Source organism: Sus scrofa, chromosome 16 (genome assembly GCF_054392235.1).
Source record: "Sus scrofa isolate SSC_HxYL_T2T_F1_AM1 chromosome 16, Sscrofa_HxYL_maternal_Yorkshire_Landrace_v2.0, whole genome shotgun sequence".
Lineage (NCBI taxonomy): Eukaryota > Metazoa > Chordata > Mammalia > Artiodactyla > Suidae > Sus > Sus scrofa.
The window spans coordinates 88377225-88394985 of NC_139398.1; the positions used below are offsets into that span (position 1 = coordinate 88377225).

The 17761-nt window shown below is 50.0% G+C and overlaps 1 protein-coding gene across 1 annotated transcript in view; it reads right to left on the minus strand.

Moving 5' to 3' along the window:
• ICE1 (interactor of little elongation complex ELL subunit 1) overlaps positions 1-17176 on the minus strand; it is a 58751-nt gene extending 41575 nt beyond the window's left edge. The window contains exons 1-3 of the mRNA XM_021077125.2: positions 16886-17176; positions 2516-2574; positions 1875-1909 (exon numbers count right to left, since the gene is read on the minus strand). Coding sequence (XP_020932784.2) covers positions 1875-1909; positions 2516-2574; positions 16886-16969 — 178 coding nt within the window. The 5' untranslated portion in view covers positions 16970-17176. The remainder of the gene's footprint in view (positions 1-1874; positions 1910-2515; positions 2575-16885) is intronic.
• Between the last annotated feature and the right edge of the window lie 585 nt (positions 17177-17761).

The window sequence follows — 17761 nt, forward strand, 5'->3', positions numbered from 1 at the left end:
AAAATGTTCTAAGACATTTCAAAAAGAAATCATTCCTTTAAGCTTTATCGCCTATAAAATCCTACTCTTACATCACCATACAGAGACATCATCTGTTGGCCACGAGACATCTGTAGCCTCTCTACCAGAACGTAAACGTCTCAGGATTAAGGAGTATATTTTATTCATCCTAAATTACTGCAGTCTTTGCAAAAAAGGAAAGTTCAAAAAAAAAAAAAAAATCTGATGAAATAAAAATTCTCTCCGCCCTGTAGAAGGAGGAACTAATAAACAACAAAAGTCAGAATTACACAAAAGAGTAAGAAATCAGACTACATACGAAGCCATATTAAACCCGCAACACTGGCAGCTCAGGCTGTCGAGCAAACAAGCGCATACACGCAAAGTGCAACAAATACACATTTACTGCAGCAAATGCCAAATGTGCGTGGGTGGGTTTTAATCTACATTTATCTGTAGTTGAGGCCGAAGCACATTACTGCACTGCAAAAGGAGAATTTAAGACTAATCCAAAAGTTCTATCAGTTTTTAATAAATTACCCTAATAATTTTGATTTTTAAAATTTTACAAATCTTAGAAACATAAATCAGTAATTTCTCTGCTAGAATACCTCAGAACGTTCACAACTTTTCCTCCTAAAAGGATACAGTGAACATTTATTTTCCTAACAGATGTATTAATTGCCTTTTTCCTTCGTCACCTAATTAGAAGTGTTTATAAGAACTATTTCTGTACAGTTTTCAAAATCAAAGATATTACTCTGCAATAACATACATTTATAGTTAAACAGAATGAGTGTTTCGATAAATAAAGCACAAGAGGAGATTTTCAGTGACCTATTTTCCCAAACATAAGAATTCAGGGAATTTCCTTGTGGCTCAGGCTCAGTGGGTTAAAGGTCCAGTGTCATCACTGCTACGGCTCTGGTTACAGCTGTGACACGGGTTCGATCCTTGGCCCGGGGAACTTCCGCAGGCTGTGGGTGCAACCCCCCCCAATTTTTTTTTAATAAAAATTACAATTCAGATACTAAAAGCACAACTGAATGCTAGGGCTTAATTTTATTACCCTCATCACACAAATCAGACATGACGGTAGCAACACATACAAAGAACCGGCGAGGACATGTAAGTTTAGGCAACAGGCGTCAGGCCACTGCCGAAGCTGAGGAGCAGTATCTGCTCCAATACTGAAGACGCAGCTGTGTGTGAGTGAGTCCCTAAAAACCTGTGTTTACTGTCCTGGGAAAGATTTAACTCAGGTGCACGTTACAAGATGGGGAGCAGCGACTGCAGTAGGACCCACCCCTGCCAAGAAAATCCGGACCCACGACACTGCAGGTGCTCTGCGAGGCTACTGACCGAAGGCGCCTGAGCACCGAGAACTGCCTCGTGAGGAGAGATGACACTGCGATTTGGGGTACCTTCAATAACTCTCTACCAGCCGCAAAACTAACTAACAAAAGTTAACTTTCCAACATTCCGAATATTTCTACACTGCACTTCTTACAGAACTCCCAAAATGTTCTCAGGACATCAGAGAATTCTCAGCTTTGCAGTCTTCCTAACCCTGAAGCACATGGGTCACGGCCACAGCACATGTGCAACAGACCTACTCTTTAAAAAGCTTGTGACACCCTACGAAAATCAAAACCAATGACAAAACCAAAACACATTTCATTCTGGAACAAGGAGACCAGCAGCCTTGATCTTCAAACCTGATCCCAGCAGACAGCTGCATGCTGGGCCTGTCAGAGGCGCTTCCTATTTTGAGCCTGTAAACACTGCTTTCCAAAGGATAACTCTGCAAATTCTCACTTTTTTTTTTTTTTAAATACTCAAAAATTCAAAGGAAAAGCCAGTGGAAAGGATATCATCACATTTCTTCTGATACTCTGTTAACAAATTACTGTAACAAAGAAAAAGAATTATGTTACTTTTTCAATCTAGAAAATATACTATGTTAAAATCAAGTTTCAAAATAGGCCAGGCAGCTTTTATCCTTGGTCTCTTGCAACAAATTTATGTTTACTGAATTAAACATATGTACACACACACCATCTACTGTCAAAGTCCTCAAAAGCACTGCACTGATACATGAGTTTTCAATTTAAAATTCCTTTCATCTAGGTATCTTCACCTAGAAATTCCTGAGATTTTTATACGATTATAAAAAACAATCTCACACTACGACCGTGAAATACTATGAGGAAATCTGATGTCCAGTCCTAAAGTGAAGAAGGCTTTACGGATAGAAAACTGCTTTTAGAAAATTTTTTTCAGTTTAGCAAAAATCATGTCCTAACCCCTGAGCCTTGTGAAGGCCTGAGTGCCAAGACTAGAGAGCTCCCACTGCAGACAGGGCCCCAAGGAGCTGCCTTCCAGCCCACCCCACACAGGCCCCAGATGAGCAGCCCCACTTCTACTCTCAGCCCCCCGGGTCGGATGCCACCACCTGCTCCAGCTCGTGTGTCAGGCTCCTGGAGTTGGGCCAAACACATGACAACATACTCACTCTGTATTAATAATTTTTTGCTTCAAGGTAATTAGTGCTTCGACATATTCATTCAAATTCTGAAAGAAAAAAGGCCACAGTTAGTTATTTGCTTTTACAATATAACCTACTTTGTATCTAATTTTTTCCTGTAACGTTTATCGCAAAATATAAACAGACCGTTCACTATATTAGGTAAACACAGAAATAAGTGTACCTGCTATTCACGCTGTGGGTAACCCTACACAAGTACTGTGTGACCTCGAGCCCGTGTTCTCTCTCAACATTTCTGCATCTGAATGGTGCCCTCCGAGAGCACGGAGGCTGTACAGATGCTCCGACCGGCGCTGGACTGCTTCCTCACAGGGAGAGCTCAATAAATACCCACTATTTCAGCTCACTGATTACTATCAACTATGAGTTTACCCTTCATTCCTCACTGTTTCTGAAGGGACTTAAGATCATCCAAAAATGCGTGTAAATTATAAAAAGTAGCAAAAATATAAAAACAACATGGAGGAGTTCCCGTCGTGGCATGGCGGAAACGAATCTCTGACGAGGAACCATGAGGTTGTGGGTTTGATCCCTGGCCTCGCTCGATGGGTGAAGGATTCGGCGTTGCCGTGAGCTGTGGTGTAGGTCGCAGGTGGGGCTTGGATCTGGTGTTGCCGTGGCTGTGGCGTAGGTTGGCAGCTGTAGCTCCAATTAATTAGACCCCTAGCCTGGGAACCTCCATATGCCTTGGGTGTGGCGCTAAAAAAAAGAAAATAAATAAATAAATGAATAACACCACCAATAACATAATAAAAAATTATTAAAACAAACAACAACATGGGAAAGACAAACAGGAATACTAAAGTGGGGCCAAGATGAGTAGAAAAATCCATTTCACAAGGATGTATATAATACGCTTCACGAGGCCAATTACAAATCTGGTACCAAATTACTGCTGCCAAGTTGACAGAAAAAAAAATGTTAGTTACACTGTTCAAAATGTTTCTAAGGGAGTTCCCATCGTGGCTGAGTGGTTAACGAATCCCACTAGGAACCATGAGGTTGCGGGTTCAATCCCTGGACTTGCTCAGTGGCTTAAGGATCCCGTGTGGCTGTGGATATGGCTGTGGTGTAGGCCGGTGGCTACAGCTCCAATTCGACCCCTAGCCTGGGAACCTCCATATGCCGCAGGTGTGGCCCTAGAAAAAGCAAAAAGACAAAAAAAGAAAAAAAAAAAAAAACACCCCCACACATTTCTAAGATTTAAAAATGAATAATTTTTTTCTTTTAAGTGACTTTTTCCTTTTAACATCTCCTTTTGACACTGATAAAAACTTCGAAAATAACATATTTTTCACTAACTATCCCCAAAATGTCTTTTTCTGGATAATCTGATTTGGAGAATGATACAAATATTTCCCTTCAGGGCAATCAATACATGCAGTTTCTTTGCAGTTATACACATAACATATTCATTAAAATGAAAAAAATCTACACACTGAAATATAAGGTAAAAAATACGTGACCTTGGAGTTCCCGTCGTGGCGCAGTGGTTAACGAATCCGACTAGGAACCATGAGGTTGCGGGTTCGATCCCTGCCCTTGCTCAATGGGTTAACGATCCGGCATTGCCGTGAGCTGTGGTGTAGGTTGCAGATGCGGCTCGGATCCTGCATTGCGTTGACTCTGGCGTAGGCCGGTGGCTACAGCTCCGATTCAACCCCTAGCCTGGGAACCTCCATATGCCGCGGGAGCGGCCCAAGAAATAGCAACAACAACAAAAGACAAAAAAAAAAAAAAAAAAAAAAGTGACCTTATAATCCCAACACCTATTACAAATCCCTCTTACTTGTTTTCTGTATCTATCTCCCTTCAGCACTGCTGCTGTGCATGTAAAGTCTGTCTGATGGACTCCGTTCAGCAATTCTCCGCTGCAGGTCAGCGAGGTCCTTCTCAGTCTTTACCAACAGCGGTGCCTTTCCTGCCTAACCCTCTGGAAGACACTGCCACTTTTCCTTAGGTTCAGGTCCAAATAGGCTACCTGCATTGGTGACAACTGAGAGCTCTGATCATCTTCGAGTCACGCTTTTCTTTTATAGTTCCTTATGAATGAGACTGAGAAGTCCTCCTTATTTCTTGTGGTCATTCATAATTCTTTTAGTAAGAGCCCCTTAGTATCACGTGTTCTTTGGTGAGGTGCACTTTTCTTACGAGCTCAAATACATGAGGGACTGTAACATCTGGTCCAAATATTACATGTGTGTGTTGTAAAGTGATCGTGAAAATAGAGCTACATAGAAATACAGAGATTTTAAATATTCAAATAGTTGACTCTGTCCTTTTTGTTGGCTTCCCAATATAGCTATAAGGTTCCAACCCCACTTCAATGCTAAAACATAAGGAATCGCCCATATGTTACTCTAGTACTTTTACGCCTTTCCCCCCATATTTCTATCTTTATTCTAGAATATATTGTGTATAGTAGAGACTCTGAACACCTTCAGTCAAAAGGGCAATGAATGTATATTGTTCAACAGCTTTAATGTATTTGGCTTTCCACATTTTTAAAAAATCATGCATTATGTACAAAATCTACATACATATTTCTAGCCAGAGGGTAAAGAATGCATTTGCTTTTACTCCCTCCCTAAAATCAGCTACAACTAAAGTCAAGGGATTTCTTTTCCCCAAAGGCCAACTCATATGTATGAGAACAGGATAAAAGACAAATGGACATAGAAAGCAGGTTTCAGGATACTGTTTTAGCAGACCCAGGGGAGCTGGGGTGGGGGTGGAAGGTGGGGGGGGGTGTCACTAAAAAGAGAACTGGTGGCAAGCTGGATGGCAGGCACCTAATCCTCAGACCCCCAGCGCTGCTCTGCCTCCAGGAAACTACACCAGCCCCTTCCAGCAGAAGGAGGTTTGGTTTTGAAGAAACCTCTGCCTGGGATGCTGTGAACACTTGGAGCAGGTGGAAGGCACCAAAAACAGAGGGACCAGTCATACTGAGCACACTGTCCTGACACTGGGCCTCTGCTGCTCCCCATTAAGCTCCCAGACAGGGGTGGCCAATCTTGGGGGCCTGCAGGCAGGAGACTGGAAGCAGTTTCTCGGAGGAAATCTAACCATCCTGCAGGCAAGACCCAAAGGTGCTGACGAGATATTCTTCAATCAGCAAGTGAGGCACCCAGACCTACTGCAATGAAGCTCAGGATCCAAAAGCCCCACCTCTCCTGCACCTCCAGTCTCTGTATTAATAGCCACCACTCTTAATATGAACAGACAACCAAAGGTTTTTAAACCTCAGAGAGAAACCTGTAACATGAAACAGAGACCAAAACAAAATAAGCCAAAGCAACCTGGAGTAAACAAAACCTGAGAAGAAAACTTTAAGAATACGAATACGACCTGAGACAAATGATGCTATATTCATGAAATACGAACAAGCAGCTATTTTTAAAAGGAATATTCAGCGTTCTTAGAATTTCTTTAAAAAGCTTTTAAAAATTAAAAACACCCACCAGGATGGCTAAAATCAAAACAACAGACAATAACAAGTGTTGGTGAAGATGCCAGGAAATTGGAACCCTCATTACATTACTGGTAGAATATGAAATGAGCTGCTGTGGCAACCAATTTGACATGCCTCAAAATGTTAACCAGTTAACTATACAATGCAGAAATTCCACTCCGAGGTATATACCCAAGAGAACTGAAAACATATGCCCATGTCAAATTTGTGCACTTTTATTTATAGCAGTATTTATTCACACTAGCCAAAAAGTAGAAATAAACTAAAGGCCAATTGATGACTGGATAAATAAGATGTCCAACAGCCGTACAAAGTGATCAAATTGCAATGAACAGAAATGAATGGCACATGCTACAATCTGAATGAACCTTGAAAACACATGAAATGAAAGAAGCCAGTTACAAAGGCTACACCCTGTATGATCCCGTCCACATGAACTGTCCATAAGAAGCAAGTCCAGAGAGACAAAAAGTAGATTAGTGAATGCCAGGGTCGTGGATGCTGGGGAAGGGGAGTGACTTCTAATGCTTCTGGGGCTTCTTAGCAGTAGGTACAAGAGCAGGATAAACATGTTTTATATGTATTTATACAGTGGTGATCAGGTTGCATAATGGTGAATATACTAAAAACCACTGAACTGTATATATTAAAAGGATGGATTTTATAATAGGTGTATTATACTTAAGTAACTAAACTATAAATTAAAAACAGAAAAGCAAAATAAAAGTTAAAATATCTGATGATCAAGTTGAAAAAATAGGTCCTCCAAAATAAAGCAAAACAGACATGGGAGAGAATAAATAAAAATAAAAACAATCAGGGTCCCAGTGCAAAAAGTCTCATATGCCCAACAAGAGTTCCCGAGAGAAGAATGGAAAAGATGGGGAGATAATTTTCAAAAATACTGATATTCAAGAAGAAAAGCCCAGAACTAAGGCCAGAAGTTTCCGAATTGAAAGGGCCCAGCACATGGATATACAGAGGATCCAAACCAGGAAACATCAGCACAAAATTTCAGATCAGAGAAAAGGCAAAGATCCTATTGGAATCATGAGAGAAAAAAATCTAAACAAGTCAGACAAAGACCCTGGAATCAGAATGGCTTCAGACTTCAGCAAGAACCTAGAGACCTAGAAATCTACACCTAGAAAGCAGGCTTTCACGATTTGAGGGGGAAAACAAATTCCAAGGTAAAATTCTGTTCAAGCCAACAAGCAGTCGTGATGGTTAGAACAGACACCCCCGCAAACTCACTTGCTCAGGGAGGTGCTGAAGGAGGTGCACACGCTCCACCCAGCCCACGGAGTAAACGGCGAGGGACTCGGTGGGGCACAACTCAGAGGTCGAGAGAAGCAGGAAGGTGGTTGCAGGCTGCACTAGAGCTGGACTGAAGGCTCAGGAGGGAGCTTTCCTTTAAGGACAGAGGGACAGAATATCTGGCAGAACGAAAGCATTAAGATGCTATTTCCAGGAGTTCCCATTGTGGTGCAATGGAAACAATCTGACTAGGAACCATAAGGAAGCGGTTCCATCCCTGGCCTCGCTCAGTGGGTTAAGGATCTGGCACTGCCGTGAGCTGTGGTGTAGGTCACGGAGTTGGCTCGGATCTGGCACTGCTGCCTGTGGTGTAGGCCAGTAGCTACAGCTCTGATTAGATCCCTAGCCTAGGAACCTCCATATGCCATGGGTGGCGGTCCTAAAAGGCAAGGAAAAAAAAAAAAAAAAGCTATTTCTCCCTAAGCAGCAGAGAACTGCAAATGAATATAGTTTTGCTTTGCATTTACATGAATTATTTTTGTTTTGTTTTCATGAAGCTTATTTCTAAATTTATTTTATCAAAGTATAGCTGATTTACAATATTGCCAAGAGGATTATTTTTAAAATAACCTCTTTTCTTCCTTTGCTTTCTTGAGTTCTGTGCTAGTCAATCTCCTCTTCCCAGCCAGCCTTGCTGCCAGAGACCATTCCCTAACACTCAGTACCGTGTCAGAGACATTCCAGAGACCTCAGGCTCTAGAGTTGGACACAGGATTCAAATTCCTGTTCCACGACTTTCTGGGAGGGTGCCTTGGGCAAAGTGATTTTATCTATCCCTGCTTCAGTGCTACTGCCACTCTGACAGATAAGGAGACTCAAAATTTTCTTTGGGGGGGGGGTTACATGACCAGTTTACTATCAGGATTAAATAGAATGAGCCATATAAATTACTTAACTTGTCTCTGACATAGAGTAAATACTCATTAACAATTTCAACATGAACACACTGAACTAAAGATATGATCATTAATCAGGGACAAGAGAGCATACAGGAAAGGAAAAATCATCATAATTTATGCCAGAGTTTGGCTCAATAACAGAGTCATGATAATGTCAACTCTGAATCGTGACTTAATGGAAATCATAACTACACTGAGAGAAGGTTTTTTCTTTTCTTCTTTTTTTTTTTGGAGGAGGGGGATACTCAGGTCTGCTGGGGGGCAGGGCAGAACGCTCAAGCCTCACCTTCCAAAATCCGAAATCAAACAACAAGCCTAAAACTGAAAAACACCTAGTGACACACATGTACCACATAACAATATGAAGCCCAGAGTGCAAAAGTGGTGTCATTTTTTTTTTCTTTCTTTTTTTTGGTCTTTTTAGGGCTGCACCCTTGGCATATGGAGGTTCCCAGGCTAGGGGTCGAATGAGAGCTACAGCTACCAGCCTACACCACAGCCACAGCAACGCCAGATCCTACACCACATCTGTGACCTACACCACAGCTCACTGCCGCACCGGATCCTCAACCCATTGAGCGAGGCCAGGGATTGAACCTGCGTCCTCATGGATACTAGCCAGATTCATTTCCACTGAGCCACAACAGAAACTGCCCCAAGGTGGCGTCTCTTGAGAAGGGGTGGCGGGGGACAGGTTGGCTGGGGGCTTACCAAGTCCTGCATCTCTAGCTGTCTCTCCAAACTATGCTCATGTATAACTCTGACTCAAAAACTTAACATCACGAAACAGAGCACCACACAGGAGAATAAAACACGAACTAAGCGAGGACGTTTGCTTGGTTTCCCACAGCATTCCGGTCCCTGGCCTTTCTCCTTCAGCCTGGCTGCTGAGTTTGGGCAATTGCTGCAGTACCCTAATAAAACATGCCCCCAAAGTTTCCCTCCAATCTGATCCAAGGTCACCTGCGACAGGTCTAAGTTAGTCTCTGACTGATGAGCGTCACAACTGTGACCGCTGAGCGGACTGGACTGGGTCCTGACAGGGCCTCACGTCCATTGCCGGTGCACTCCCTGTGCTCTCCCCACTACTGTCCAGGCTCCAGGGAAGGGCAGGGGTCAGGGTGCTGCTCCTCCTCTCCTGTGTCTGGTCCCCTCCTTCTGGAACTTCCATTGGAAGGTCTCCTGGGGGCGCAGACCCACTCCCACTTCTCCCTTCTCTGCTGCCCTCACTCCCACCTTGTTAGTCTCGGAGTCAAACTCCAGCGCCCCACATTCCCGTGTTCACTAGCACCCCCCCCCCAGAGCGGCGCACCTGCTGTCGCTCACACCAGCTCCCCGTCAGGGCCCCACCCCACGCACACTGTCACCTTCATCCCCACCGCAGCCTCGTGAAGTCACTTGAGGAAAGAAGACGCCCTCTCTGCTTGCCCTCCCTTCCATGCCCTGCCCGGGAAGTGGACTGACACAGGGGCTGAGCACACAGGGCCGGAGGGTGGCAGGATGCCCTGGCGGGGACCCACCACAGGCCTGGGGGCTGAGGGGGATGGAGGAGACGGCAGGGGAGGAATGGGTTATTACTAAACAGGTGAGTACCACACGGAGATACCAAACAAAGAAGGAAACACACAGATGACAACGGGATAAGGACAATGCCAGAGTCAACCTCAAATTGCCAATATCTGGGGCTGGAAGATTCTTAGCTGCAGGATGGGCCTTTGCACTGAGATGCCTGCCAGCATCCCTGGCCTCTGCTCACCAGGGGCCAGAGCGTGCCCCTCCCCAAGGTGGGTACAGACTAGAGTTCCCCAGGCAGGCCTGAGGCTGCTGTACTTACAAAGGCCTGCTGGCAAGGTGGGCCCCTGGCTGGCATCCAGGCACTTGGGTTTCCTGAGTGTTCCCACTATTCCCTGAACTGACAAGGGCAGCACCTTGAGGCTCAGCTGTGGGATGTGGTTTATGCTGGCACCTGCGCTCCTTCTCGGCTCTGGAATTCTGGTGCCTGCTAGGCAGGGGGTGCCCACGTGACCAGCCCCCTCCCCCCCAGTCTCTAAGGAGCAGCTCTGGCGGACAACACGGCCCACGGGTCACGACGCCCCGCAGGAGGGATTCACAGGGCGCGTGGCTCACCTGGTTTCCTCAAGACCTCACCTGCGCCTCCTTTCACTACAGTGAGCACCCCGGGGGCCGTCCCCCGAGAAGCCCCCAACCCGGGTGCGGTCCTGGGGGACCTCGGCCGTGCAACCACCACGAAGCTCTCCGGAGCCGGCCCAGTGTTCCGCAGAGAACACAAGGCTGGCCTCGAGCTTTCCTGAGCACGAGAGACAACGACAGACGAGGGAGGAGGCTGCCGAGGCATGACAGGGACACACGACACAGCTTCCTAACAGGACCTTGGACCAGAAAGGGAAAGGCTCGGACGGGCCTGACGGAGCCCGTGGGACGGGCCTCCGGGCCCCGCGTCTCACCCGGACCCAGAGACCTGCGGTTCTGCTGAAGCGCCCAGATCTGGGGAAGTGCACTCTGGAGCCCAGAGGGGAAAGAGTGTGCGAGCGCGCGCGTGTGAGTGTGCATGCACCAGCATACCCATTGGGAAATGAGCGCAAACATCTCAACTCGTGGACGGGGTGAAAAGAGCAGCAGAGTTCTCTGCTCTATTCTGGCAACCTTCCTGTAAATTCTGAACAATTTCAAAATAAATGACCTTGAAAAGCAGACCAATCGCTTCAACCGCTTTGCTGGGGCGGTCCAGCCAAGGGCCCGCTTGAACCCTCTCTCATGAGCGACATCTCCTCCTCTGCTTGCCAACCTTTTCTCAACTGCTCCTGTTTTCAGATTAGAGGCTCGGCGTTCCCATGTGGCTCAGCGGGTTAGGAACCCAACATTGCTTCTGTGCGGATGCGGGTTCAATCCCTGGCCCCGCTCAGTTGGGTTAAGGATCCAGCGTTGCCTAAGCTGCGGTGTAGGTCGCAGATGTGGCTCAGATCCGGTGTTGCTGTGGCTGTGGCGTAGGGCCCAGCTGCAGCTCTGATTTGACCCCGGGGCCCAGGAACTTCCGTATGTAGCGGGTGCAGCTGTAAAAAGGAAAAAAAAAATTAGTCTCGGGCGCTCTCCATCAGAGCTGAGTGTCTCCGGAGTGGAGAGACAGGACTCCGTGGGACCCCCTCTGAAACAGTGCACACCGAACAAGGCGGGAAGGTGGGACGCCCGCCAGGACAAGCTCAGTGGCCCCGGTCCCTGGGAAGGCAGGCTCCAGTCGCTCCTCGTCCTGCCCTCTGACTCTCCCTCGAGTCTCGGCACGTGCCGTCCCCCGTCCACCACGCTCTCCCTCCATTCTCCCCTTGTATTTAGTCACCGCGCGGCCTTCAGACCTAGACTCATTTCCTCTGGGAAGCTTCCAGCTGTCCCTCTTCGGTGCTCCCAGGCACCCTGAATGTCCCCCACAGAGCACAGCGGACCCTTGAGCAACAAGCCTTTGAACCGTGCAGATCCGCTTTTCCCCAGCAGGCATGTGTGACTTACTACATGTACGCTGTGGTTGCCTTTTCACTCATCTGTAACCTCAACCACAACACAAGCTCCCCGCCTCTTCGCTTCATGGTTGTGATCCAACACATGCCCACATGCCGCAGCACCACAGTCACAGCGATGCTCGAGAAATGTTCACTACAGGAGTGAATTACAGCCTTGTGAGCCTTCCTTACAGCCATTTACAAATCGACACGTCTAGAAACACGTATGTTTCAAGTTTCAAATGATGAAGTTCACACCACTGGCAATCGTCAATGGGAATCCAGTGCAAGTTTGTATCAGTTGGTTCAAACCTGCTCCGAGGAGAGCCAAACACCATTTAGTTTGAATCTATTCTAGTTACATGAGCTAACCAGTTTAACCATGCGCTTCAAACGCTCATCAGGATTCCCCAGAGAGTTCGACGATTTTGCTCTGCAGCGACTAAACTGTGAAAAAGGGGACGGCCAGCACAAAGGGCCTCTGCCAGCGGAACTGCACGCCCCTCAACTTCAGCCTAACTGAACAAAGAATCACCCGATCGAGGATCGAGGGTCCACACTGGCTTAGGACTCCCGAAGTGCAGCAATGCACGCACACGCTGGGCTCCAGGTCAGGGCTCAGCCGTTGGAACCAACAAGGACGAGAAAACAGATGAGGTCATGAGGGAGCCGACCAGAACCCGGCTCCGCAAAGGCCGTGCCCGCGCCCCTAGTGCCGAGAACGAGGCTGGGAGGAGTGAGGTGGGAAGAAGACTCTCCGTGCAGACAAAGCACCGTCCCGCGGGGGACAGAGACAGTCAGCCCCCCACGGAGGCTCTGAAGGAAGCCACAGCAGGGACCACAGTGCTCCCGGAGGCAAGACACTCGCAGCAAACTGCGTGCTGAAGCTGCAGGCCAGGACGTCTTCTCCAAGTACAGAGCCTCCCGTGTCGCCCCGGCACAAGTTCAGCGGAAATACGGACCCTGCCGTGACACCACGTCACCCTGCAGAACCTTCCTTCCTACAGGTGAGGGGTCAGGGACCTGGTAACGGGCGAATGCGACCGCCTGTTCCCAGGGACAGGGCACCCGTTCCCACCCCGACTCCCTGCCTGCCGGCTGTTTAACTGTGTCTCCGTTTCTCCCGGATCGACCGACACGGCCCACTGGCTTTCTTCCCGGCCCTTCATGATGGCACTCGGTCTCGTGGATGGCCACAAAGGTTCACAAAGTTCCTTTTATTTATTTGTTTGTTTATTTATTTATTTTTGTCTTTTAGGGCCGCACTCGCGGCATATGGAGGTTCCCAGGCTAGGGGTCGAATCAGAGCTGTAGCCACCGGCCTGCGCCACAGCCACGCCAGATCCGAGCTGCATCTGTACCTACACCACAGCTCACGGCAACACAGATCCTTAACCCACGGAGCGAGGCCAGGGATCGAACCTACACCCTCATGGATGCTAGTTGGGTTCGTTAACCACTGAGGCACGACAGGAGCTCCACAAAGTTCCTTTTATGTGACAGTCCTCCATTCTCCTACCCCCGCCCCTGCCTGAGGGAACCAGTGCCCCCGACCCTTCCCTGCTTCCCTAGAAGCACATTCTGGGACCCTGGTAGCAACTCTGCTCCTCAAACATGTCCGAGGAGCCCACGTTCCCAGCACCTCTGCTCTCTCGGGGCCACTCTCTCCTCCCTGCAGGCAGGTCGGCTTTAAACCTCTGTGCCTTCTCCAGACCTGTGGTCCCTGCCCTCTCGGCAGCTTCGCATACTCAGAGCCTCTTTTTCCTCTATTAGCAGCCACACTTTCAGCATCACTGGCATGCGTCAGGGAGATCATTTACCTCCTCCATCCAGGCTGCACGCCACCGCCTGCTGTTCTTACGACAAGCACTTGGGTAGGAGCTATGCAAAACCCTTCACTGCTCCACAATGTGAGTGGAAGTAAGCACAAAATTTCAAGGTGGTTACCGTCCAAGGTTCTGCATCATCTGCCTCACTCTGCAATATTGAAAACATGCTCCAGAGGCTCAATTCACAACCACCCTCTTCCCCTACAAAGGCGTTCCAGGCAACAGAAAACCCAGACGCAATGGGGCGTTGCGGTCTAGGAAAGAGGCCTGCAAAGCAAGGCCCTTGGCCTGTTTCCGCAAATGAGGGTTCCACGGCCGTGACCACGCCCACTCCCTCGGTACTCTCTGCGGCCGTCTTTACCCTACACAGGCAGAGCTGAGCATCAGCGACAAAGACCACACCAACTACATATCTATGATCTGGCTCCTTACAGAAGAGCGGCAGAGCCCTGGTCTTAGAGACTAAACAGGCTGAACCCTACTGCTGTTCTGAGAACCAGCAGTGGGAATGTGGCAAGGGGGGTGGAGAGGTTCGCAGGCCACTGCAATAACCTCAGGGCCAGAGATTACAGCGGTTCGACAAAGATGGAAGCAGTGGGGATGGTGAGAAACAGACAACGAAGATGGAGCCTAGAGAATCGGCTGGTGGACTGGATGCAGGTTGGGGGAGAAAAGCGAGGAGCCAAGGATGACGTCTGGCCTAAGCAGCCGGGGCGCGCAGCTGCTGCTCTGAACTCGGATGGGGACGGAAGGAAGGTCAGACCCACAACTGGACAGTGTCACTTACACCACTTGTTCCCCTGCACGAAAGCCTCCCTCCTCTCAGAGTCAAAGCCCCAAATCCTTACAACGGTCTTCAAAGGCCCCCACAATCAAGCTCTCATCTTTTGGACTCTGTCAAACTCCCTGACTGCTGTAGGCCATGTGTGCCCCCTGTGCTGAGATACAATCGCCAATGTCACAGCTTTTTGGAGCTTGGGCTCCTGCTAGAGATGAGGTTATGAGGACAGAGCCCCTGTGGCTGGATCCAGTGCTCTTATAAAAAGGACCCAGGAGCTCCCTCCGCCTTCTGCCATTCGAGGTCACAGCAAAGAGAAAGCATGACCAGGAATCTGGCCCTCAGCAGATACCAAACCTGCTGGTCTCCTGACCTTGGATGTCCCAGACACCGTAAGTGGGAGAAACACATCGCTTACAGGCCATCTGGTTTCCATTTTTCAGTACAGCAGCCCAAGCAGCTCAGGACACCAACCTGCACTCCAGCCCAGCAACAGTGGCCTCCTCGCTCTTCCCAAGGATGCCAGCCGAGCTCCTACATCAGTCAGGCCTCCACACGGATCTTTCTACTGTCTGCGATGCTTTTCTCCCAAGACCCCTGGGGCTTGTTCTGACCCCCGGCTCAAACCCAGCCTCTGTGCAGCCTCTGTGACTCCCTGCTTAGATTCCACCAGCCAGGGGCCCCTTCCTCACCCTCTTGTTCTCCCTCTTTTCTTTTCACCTTAACCCCAACACGTTTACCACCTCCTCGGGTTACCTGTTTAATCTCTCTCCTCCCCCACCTCTCACAATGGAAGCTCCAAAAGATGGAGAATATTTGCCAAATCGCCCCCCCCACTGCGACTGCTCTGCCTAAGACACAACAGGTGATCAATAAACACTTGCCGAGCGAATAAACTGGCCCAAAGAATAGACATAACTTACTGACAATTCAAGAGAACTTCACCCACATTTCTGGGTCTTGAGGGAGAAAAATAAAAGCACATTATAAATGCCTATGTGGGGCAGCTCAGCTGAGAAAACGACTTTACGACTGGAAATCCTCCGTTTCTTTCTTTCTTTCTTTTTTTTTTTTTTTCTTTGTCTTTCTGCCATTTCTTGGGCAGCTCTGGTGGCATGTGGACGTTCCCAGGCTAGGGGTCGAATCTGAGCTGCAGCCACCAGCCTATGCCAGAGCCACAGCAATGCGGGAGCCAAGCCGCGTCTGCGACCTACACCACAGCTCACGGCAACGCCGGATCGTTAACCCACTGAGCAAGGGCAGGGATCCCGCAACCTCATGGTTCTTAGTCAGACTGGTTAACCACTGAGCCACGACGGGAACTCCAATCCTCCGTTTCTTGACTGACGATACCTGACTCTTTCTCCCTCCCCTGCTCTCAACCCTTAAAACGTCTGGGATCAGCTCATAGATAATGCAGTTCAAACAACAACAAGACACCCTCTAAGCTCCTCTTGAGGGCCCAGCTGGCCGGCACTCCTTTCTGGCTTCATCAGCACTCTCCCCTCTGCACTATGGTCACAGGCCAACCAGACCTCGTCCTGCTCCTCAAAGACACCGCGCTCCTCCTTGCCTCAGTAACAGCGCAACTTTAGCTGCTCTGCCTAGAACGCTCCTCTCATGCTCTTCCAACCTCCTTCTCGTCATTCAGATGTCCCACTGTCACCTCCTCAAAAGCACCCTGCCCGCTGCCCCAGCCGAGACAAGACCAGCACTCCAACTCCTCCTGTTTCCTCCCAACACTTAAACCTTCTAAAGTCGCATCTGCACACATGCGTCGCACACTTGACAGCAGTGAAACGTCCCCACTATGTCCCTAGTGCCTAGAGCACCAGGTGGACTAGGTGATAATTTAATTACCGTGAACACCACGGTGGCTCGCTCCACTTTACCGTTGAGGGCATGGACAGCAACAAGACAGACTGGCGGCATCGGAGAGCTGGGTGAGTCGAGCTGGAAACCAGTACTTGGGAGTGTTCCCATTACCCTGCAAGACCCTGGGCCAGACACTTCCAACCCCTCTTCTGTCACCATAGGAGACAATCCATGCCACCGTTAGAAACATCGTGCAACTGCAAGCCCATAATGGCTGAATGACCGTCCTGGTCAACTCGCAGGCCCCATAAGAACGGGCCTCCCAACAAGAAATACTTAAGGAAAAGCCAGCACAATAAAAAAAAACCCTGCCCTCGGGGAAGTAACTTCCCTTGGCATTTCCACCATCACTCATCAACCTAAAAGTAGCCTTGGGGAACCCAGAGTGCTGGGTACCTTCCAGCACTCGCTCGCTCTCCCCGCCCCCCACCACTGCATTCCAATAAGCGAATTCTGGGTTCCAAGCCTGAACAACCCAAAGGAAATCGTCCCCAAAATCACTGCAGAAGAAGGGAAAGAAAAGAGGGAGGGGGGGAGCCTCCGCCTAGGAGTGGGAGCGGCGCGCAGAGGAGTAGCCCGCGCGGCCTGACCCCCAGCCCGCCGCCCTGGACGGCCCGCCCAGACCCTCCGCGCCCTCGGCCTGGTGGAGACGCCGCACCTGCTGCAGGGAGGCGCAGCCCTGACAGCGCGAGAGGTCAGCCGCCGTCCCGGGCGCCGCCGAGTGGGTCTCGCCCGGCATCATGGTGTCGCCGCCGGACCCAGTGGGCCCGCGCGCCTCAGGGACCCGCGGCCCCGGCCCTGTCCTGCCTCTGCTGACGCCGCCGGGGCCGCCGCCTGCCGGGCCGCTTCCCGCCGGGTCCGGGCGGGTCCATCCGTGCACAGAGGTCCCCGTGGAGCCGGCGAAGGGCTCTCGGAGCCAGAGCCGCCCCGGGCACCAGAAAGAAACGCTACCCGGCGCGGCCCCCGAGCGCGACGCGGTCTAGTCAGGACCCGCCCCGCCCTGGCTCACCCCGCCCCTCGCCGCGGCGCGGGGCTGCCCGAGGCCCTGCCTGAGCAAAATGGGGGGCGGAGTCGAGCCGAAGCGGCAGCGAAGACATGCGGGGAGGAAGCGTCAAGGGAGAGGGGGCACTGGAGGGGCTTTCTTCCACCGTTGAGGGTTTCGTCGTTCACTGCCGACTTGCTGGGGGGCACACTTTCCATAGACACCTAAAAACCTTCAACGAGGGGGAGGTGCCCTGAGGATGACGTCACCCAAGGCGCCCGCGGCCCAGAAGGGCCCCGCACGCAGACCGGCCAGTCCGCGGTATAAGGGCAGGGAGCCGCGCTGGGCGCGTCTGGCCGGGTCCAGGCGGAGAGGCGAGGACTACAGTTCCCGACGCTCCGCGCGGCTGACGGACACCCGGCGGCGGTTCCTCCGGCCGCACTTGGTCGCCAAAGACCCGTCCTTCCTCCGGGAGCGTCTTTCTTCCCGGCAGCTACCCACGCCTGCCCGGTGCACTTGCCGTCCGACCCGGCGCCCCTCGGCCTCTTTCCA